Genomic DNA, 7,306 nt, shown 5'->3' with positions numbered 1-7,306 from the left:
TTGGGGGAAAGTGGGAAATAAATACAGTGGTGCCTCGCAAGACGAAATTAATTCGTTCTGCGAGTTTTTTCATCTTGCGAAACACGGTTTCCCAAAGTCTTCAAAATCACCAAAGTCTTCAAAAACCTCAAAAAAGGCTACCACACCACGTGCTATGAGTTGCTCCTCAAAGTCACCCTGGGTATTATCGGTTTTAAGAAAAAGGAAACAAACTTGCAAGACGTTTTCGTTTTTTTCGTTTTTCGTCTTGCGAAGCAAGCCCATAGGGAAATTCGTCTTGCGAAGCAACTCAAAAAACGAAAAACTCTTTCGTCTTGCGAGTTTTTCGTCTGGCGAGGCATTCGTCTTGCGAGGTACCACTGTATAATAATCCACAGGCTCTAGAAACAGCTTCAATTCATAAAATTCAAAGACACAATTATTGCACCCAAAGAACTTAGTTCCTTATGCTCAGCAGTTCCTTGGGCTTGAAGCTTCCTGAACAACACACTCATTGCTACATGGCAAATCACTTCTAAAAGCAATGCATTATACAGCATGGGAACCTGCTATTCAACAACAAAACCTCACTAGGAATGTGCAATCTTACGAGGGCCTTTGCATCAGACTCAACATGAACAACCAAAATATTTAATTTGCAGAAATAGCAGGAATATATTATGAATCAACATACTACAGGCAACTTATATATACACAGCCAGCATAGGAGACTGTATCCTCTGCTCGCCAATATGCAGAAATCATCTGCTGCAAGTACTCTCAATCACATGTTCAGGTAACAGCAGAAGAATGCTGACTCACCAAAGGATAACATTTATTGTGACTCTGGACTACTGTAATAAAAAATAAACTTAGCTGAACTTGTAGGATGGCTATATAGGTTCACATGTACTTAAACATTTATCAACTTTCAAATTAATTTCAACTAGGTTGCAAGAATTTCATAGTAAAATCTGGAACTTTCCTAGAGCTGTAGTGATATGACATGACTAGACTTTCCGCTGGGGATATGGCTATGCTTGGTAAGACAGGTGATATTTGTGAAGACTCAGTCTCATGTCAGTTTTGATGCACAGTGGAGGATTAGAATGGGGTATCGGGTTTTTTCCTAACTAAATCTTGGTCTCCTATTTGGGATTTTGTAGATTTTCTGCATCAGCAAAGAGTTGAACTTCAAGGTCCCATCCAATTCTGATTCTATGCTGAAATACTGGCTTTCCGGCATTGACACCTTAAAGTCTAAAGCAGATTTATTGTGGTACATGCTTTCATAAACTAGAGCCCATTTGTTAGATGTATAAAGCGTTGTCTTCAATGTGTGTGTAAATGTGTATGTGTGTGCATGTATATATGGGGTGCAGTGGATTTTTGACATACCTATGCAAAGCCCAAATTTATAGAAGATACCCTTATCATAATAGTTGTAACTGATGTTTCCTCCGTATCTAATTTAGCACCTGTCAGGGATAATGTGACTGGAGTAAGATTTGTTAAGAAATCCTAGTTTTTAATTCAAGTATTATTATTTTTGAGATCAGCACTAGCCTATTCCAAATGTTCTGGTTTCCATCTTTCTCAGACTGTTACAACCCTTCACTGTATGCCATTGTCGCCAATGTCATATCAAACTGAAGGACAGGCGTAGTTGGTACCACCTACATTTTGTGTTAATCTGTCTTTCCGTTTCGTTGGGTGCGTATTTTTTTAAACTACCGGATACAATTATTTTACAAGAGCCGTGTACCTTTTTAACGGTCATGCAGGAGAGGGAACATTAGCAGGCTTAGCTTACCTGTCATGGCTGCAGAACTGCGGAAAACGTGCGAGAAGCTCCCTTTTCTACAGCTACCGCAAGTGGAGAAACCTTCCCACGCGATTGCATGGGGCGAGTAACAGACCTGCGCAGAGTAGCAAAGCACTGAAGCACTAATGCGGCGTGGAGCTAGGCTGGGTACAAATGGCTCGCTCTCCTCCGCGCACACCTGCCATCGGACACACTTCTGTTCTTGTCTTTGCCGCGGTCGCATTCCTTCGCCGACCGCGCAGGCGCGTCTCACTTCGATGACGTTCAGACGCACAGAGGACGCGCTGAGATCACGCAGAAGCCATCGCGAGATTTGACGGGCAACAAACCGCCCCGTGGTGCTTTGCGGCCTTCTCTTTGCAGTCGGCGCCTCCGGAGAAGGATGGGTGAGTAGCTTCGGAAGCTGGAGGGTGAGGTCCTTCCATCCGTTCCCATCCGGCCAGGTGGTCGATCCAGCGGGGATGCAGCTCAAGTAATGGGGGACGGGAGCGTTTGCACGATTCAATGCAGGGTCTATTTGGGCCGGTGGCTCCTTTTTGCCGCTTTCATGGTTGGTCCCCGCCTCGGCCGCAGGTTGTGCCTGGGCCTGCGTGCCTTTGCCATTTTGACGCGTTGGCTGCCTACCCTGGAGGAAGGGTCTGCGGGAAGCGGCCTCCCACTGGCGTTGAGCCAAGGGCCCCCTTCGCGTTCCTTTGCCCCGTGTTGCTGTGATGAAGCATCTTCCACCGAGAATGCCGTGCGGAGACATTTTTTACCTTGGAGAGCTGAGTAACTCTGGGCATAAGGAACTCTTGCAGTCGGCTGAGGAGAAAAGGCCCTGCTCTGTGCCGCGCGCTCGTCTTCACCATTTGGCTTTTGTTCTGTCCGCTCAGGTATCTCCAGGGACAACTGGCACAAGCGCCGCAAGACCGGGGGAAAGCGAAAGCCCTACCACAAGAAGAGGAAGTATGAGTTGGGGCGACCCCCTGCCAATACCAAAGTATGTGCTTGTAGCGAATAATTACTTGTGCAGCTAGCTGTCTCTTTGTGTTTTTGGTGCTCAGCTTATGACTGCAAAATCCCTGTTTAAATTAGAAAGCATATACAGTATATGTTTCTTGAAGTACAGTACTTGAGACTTCCATGCACTGCTCAGGACCCCTCAGTATTCATTGCAGGGGTTCTTTGTTCTTGAGTAACCTGAAAGAGCACACTTTAAAATGCTGATCGTATGGGATTATCCTAGTTTAGAGTCATCAAAGGTTCATGTTATAAAAGATAGTAATTTATTTTTGTGTGCTTGACCTGGAAGTAGTATGAATGTGCAAAAATTAGACTATAATCAGAGTACAACTCATAAATTATAACATAATAAAAGTGTGCCCCTGAATTTCCCAGTAGTAAGTGTGCTCCAGAGTTTATTTTTCTGACTGTGAGTAGCATGCAGCAATTTCTTTCTTGTACTTACATGTATGGACCAGGATCCATCCTACTTTGTGTTCATACAACTGCAGGGGCACTCTTGGTGGGATGTTTGACTTCAAGCAACTAAAGCACACCACAAATATGCCATTTCACAAATTGCATCTGAATTTCCCCTTAGACTCTATAGTGCAGCATGGGGAGTTAAACACAAGTCCAAAGTCTGGTGTGCTGGAGTAGTTGCATAAATAAGTAGATCTGAACCATTATATTTGGAATGGGAGGCAACTGGAGTGATGAGAGCTACACCTTAGGTGGATGCGAGACCGTTTTGGTCATTGTTGCACTCACCAATGCTAGGGGTTGTCATAGTTACACTGACCATGTTGCCATGTGGTTTGAGTATTTGTAAGAAGATTTTAGTGCTGTGTACCCGTGTGGTTTGACCTAGTCTGTTCTGTTTTGTTGTAGATTGGACCTAGGAGAATTCACACAGTAAGGGTACGTGGAGGGAATAAAAAATACCGTGCTCTGCGTCTCGATGTTGGAAACTTCTCTTGGGGGTCTGAATGTAAGTGCAAAAAAAAAAAAAGTGTGTGGCATTAGCTAGGATGGTACATACTAGTGACCTGGAAGCTAAAACAAGAGAACAGTGATGATAACTTTGACCTTAAGAGAGTTTTGGTGAATTCCTAAACTCTCGGTGATGGTGGTGTCATAGTTACCCTGAGTGAGTGCATTGTTGCTTCAAAGGCGGTTATGTAAATTTAAAGGGGAAACAGAATTGTTTGTATACTACATTTGAGGTGTATTTTCCCAAGAATTTTATTGTGTGAATTGATTTTGATCACAGATGCTGTTAAACATTGAGTAATGCTGTGAGATGTTAAAGATGGATTGAAAAACTTCAATTCTGTGGCCAAGGGACAAGAAGGGAGGAGGCCTGGTCTAAACATTTTGTGGCTACAGAGACAATAACAGGCAAAGAAAATCCCCTGCTGCGAAAATCAAATACTGAGTGTACATTGAGTGTGATTCCTTATTGGTGCCTTGGAGCGCCTATTTGGGTTAGTCTGCCCAAAGTTTCTTACTTTATGGAAGTGTCAGATTACAATCTTGTTACTATTTTTTTCTAATTGGTGGAGATTATTCACTTGATTGCAGATTCTGTATTTCCACCATTCCATATTTAATATTGAACTTGATCATTAAAATTTTGTGCAGATGGGCAATTGGAACACACCTTTTCATTAATTGATTGTAGACCATTGGCTTTTGACCAATATTCCAGACTATCTTCCAAAGGCAAACGGTAATCATAAATTTAAAAACAGAAGGTACAGGCACACGCTCAGTTGACGTGGAACCTTCAACTCGTGGGTTGTTTTCGACCTGGAAGGGGGCGGGGTGGGCTTATGTGCGCTCTGCCAATGTGTGAAGGCCCAGAACGCAACCCATTCACAGACAGGGAGTTGTTTGTAAAGCATTTGCCTTTCACAGAAGGGGATAAGTTCTACTGAAATCGGGAAATACTGCACATTTCTAGGACTGCTTCTATGCTGTTGTTTTGTCTTACAGTAGTAAGTGCAGAAAATGCTCCTTCCCTATGGTACTGATCTGTAACAGATTATATTTTTTAAAAGTTGAGGTTTGCAGAAAGAGTGGGTTGGTTAAACTTGGGTCTGCGGAAATTCTTTCCAAATTGTAGTATGCAAATTCCAATTTTCCTCAAGATCTTTAAATGGGTGTTTTAAAAGTAGATGTAATAGAAACTTCACAGCTGTATTTTTAAAGCAGAAGCTGTATAGATCCTGCAAGCTTCAACCTCCAAGGGGATTTCGGGGCCTATGGTTTTTATGTACATGAGAGGCTCTTTTGCCATGGATTTGTATTTTGTTCGTGGAATTTGTAACATGGTCTCTTCTCTTTACAGGCTGTACCCGCAAAACCAGAATCATTGATGTAGTGTACAATGCGTCTAACAATGAATTGGTGCGCACAAAGACCCTGGTCAAAAATTGCATTGTCCTTATTGACAGCACACCATACCGACAGTGGTATGAAGCCCACTATGCCTTGCCACTTGGGCGCAAAAAGGGTGCCAAGTTGGTATGTATTAAGTGGGTCTGCAGAGGCAGATGGTTGTCCTGTGCTTTTTAATTGTTAAGTGTTCAGCCACTGTGCCCTAGAGTTTAGGGTTCTTCTGTCTTCTGGTGAGGATACCTTTATCCAGTTCTGCTTCTGAATGGAGAGTGATGACTGACATTAATCTGAAGAAGACATCTGACCACCCTCCATTGTTGGTTCTTGTCCAGTTACAGCATCTCTTTGCTGATATGGGTACAGATGTTTTGAATTAAAAATTCAGAAAGTTAAATGAATTCTTAATGTACACAGTGCAGGTACTGGCTCTTTCTATTACTTGTCACTTGGCCAGGCTCAGATCCTCAATATTGTAATCATAGAATCTTAAGAGTTGGAAGGGACCCCAAGGGTCATGTTGTCCAACCCCCTGCAATGCAGAAATCTCAGCTAAAGCATCCATAACAGATGGCCGTCCAACCTCTGTTTAAAAACCTCCAAGGAAGGAGAGTCCACCACGTCTCCACTGCTGAATAGCTCTTACTGTCAGAAAGTTTTTCTGAATGTTTAGTCTGAATCTCCTTTCTTGGAACTTGAAGCCATTGGTTTGAGTTCTACCCTCCAGAGCAGGAGAAAACAAGCATGCTCCCTCCTCCATGTGACAGCCCTTAACATAGTTGAAGATGGCTATCTCCTCTTTTCCAGGCTAAGCATAACCAGCTCATTCAAGCTCCTTCAATCACTTGTTAGTAAATTATATACTGCTTAATGCCAAATGAGACTTCTATGTTGGTTACAAAAACCAATTACATAGACATTAAATGGGTGAAATTATGGGAACTGACTATCAGTTGAACTCCAGTTCTATTCACATGCTTCTGCTCTTGTTCCAGACTCCTGAGGAAGAAGAAATCTTAAACAAGAAGCGTTCAAAGAAAATTCAGAAGAAGTATGATGAAAGAAAAAAGAATGCGAAGATCAGTAGTCTTCTGGAGGAGCAGTTCCAGCAAGGGAAGCTACTTGGTGAGACTCTGAAACAGGAAAGGGTGCTGTGTTTGCCAGTAGCCTAGGTGCTGTGGTGGGTGGATGCTGTTTTATCTTATAGTTATTATAAAATTGCATTTTATTACCTTCTGGATTTCAGGAAACCCTATGGTACTAATTCAGCAAATCTGACTTTGCATTGCTGATTTGCTCATTCAACTCTTGGAATAGTAGTTGGCAAAAGCTGAGAGACTCTACTAGAAAAGTGTTACAGGCTTTTCTCAACCACGATTGCCACATGTGTAAAGTCATTCAAGTGGCAGGCAACATTGTGTTCCCTGGTGTTTTGAAGTTGGCCTTGTGACGAAAACTTTGTCCAGTTCTGCTGCTGAATGCAAGTGGTGACAGTTCAAATTCTGAAGGTGACTTCATCAGGATGGTTTGGTGGTTCCTTAGACTTTGCAACTTGGGGAGGGGAGATGGTATGATCCTCCCACCCACCCCAATTTGGAAAAAAGATGGGTTCATTAGCATTAAATTGCTTTGTCTCAAGAGGTTAGCAATGATGTCCTGGCATGAAAGACTGGCAAGAAGTACATTACACAGGGAAAAGCAGCCCAGTTCTTCTTACTTGATACTTCCCCATTTCTAATGAGATTTCGTTTTGCAGCTTGTATTGCCTCCCGGCCTGGGCAGTGTGGTCGAGCAGATGGATACCTTCTGGAAGGCAAGGAACTAGAATTCTACCTGAGGAAGATCAAAGCCAGGAAAGGCAAATGAACAGTCACTGTATCTAATGTGCTGAATAAATACCTACAGAGTCTTGTATAAATGATTGATGTGATTATTTATGGACAGTGAGGCAAAGACTTGAGTATGGTTTACTGTGACCATGTGAACGTGTTGGTTGCTGACGAGGAGCTCACACCTACTTAGCTTTCTCCCAGGATTTTTAAGTGCTATGGGATGAAAGCTAATGCAAGGTTTGTCTTAATATGTCTTCTAAACCTGGGATCCTAGTTAGGGTTTCTCCTC

General features: G+C 42.8%; 2 protein-coding genes across 4 annotated transcripts in view; one reads left to right on the top strand and one right to left on the bottom strand.

Annotated features, from left to right (window-relative positions):
* Window positions 1-1,952, bottom strand: part of TMEM69 (transmembrane protein 69) — a 45,359-nt gene extending 43,407 nt beyond the window's left edge. For all 3 annotated transcript variants that reach the window (XR_013987445.1, XM_081009569.1, XM_081009568.1), the window contains exon 1: window positions 1,793-1,952. The gene's annotated coding sequence lies outside the window, so the exon portion shown is untranslated. The remainder of the gene's footprint in view (window positions 1-1,792) is intronic.
* A 110-nt stretch (window positions 1,953-2,062) lies between these two features.
* RPS8 (ribosomal protein S8) lies at window positions 2,063-7,103 on the top strand. The gene is made up of 6 exons (XM_081009605.1): window positions 2,063-2,190; window positions 2,677-2,783; window positions 3,677-3,776; window positions 5,139-5,314; window positions 6,181-6,310; window positions 6,942-7,103. Exons 1-6 carry the CDS (start codon window positions 2,187-2,189, stop codon window positions 7,049-7,051), a joined length of 627 nt encoding a protein of 208 aa, XP_080865731.1. The 5' UTR covers window positions 2,063-2,186; the 3' UTR covers window positions 7,052-7,103.
* The last annotated feature ends 203 nt before the right edge of the window (window positions 7,104-7,306 follow it).

This window comes from Podarcis pityusensis (assembly GCF_964106645.2).
Source record: "Podarcis pityusensis genome assembly, chromosome: 6".
Classification (NCBI taxonomy): Eukaryota; Metazoa; Chordata; class Lepidosauria; order Squamata; family Lacertidae; genus Podarcis; species Podarcis pityusensis.
Note: the sequence above shows the minus strand (reverse complement) of the source record. Positions and strands in the feature narration are given on the sequence as shown.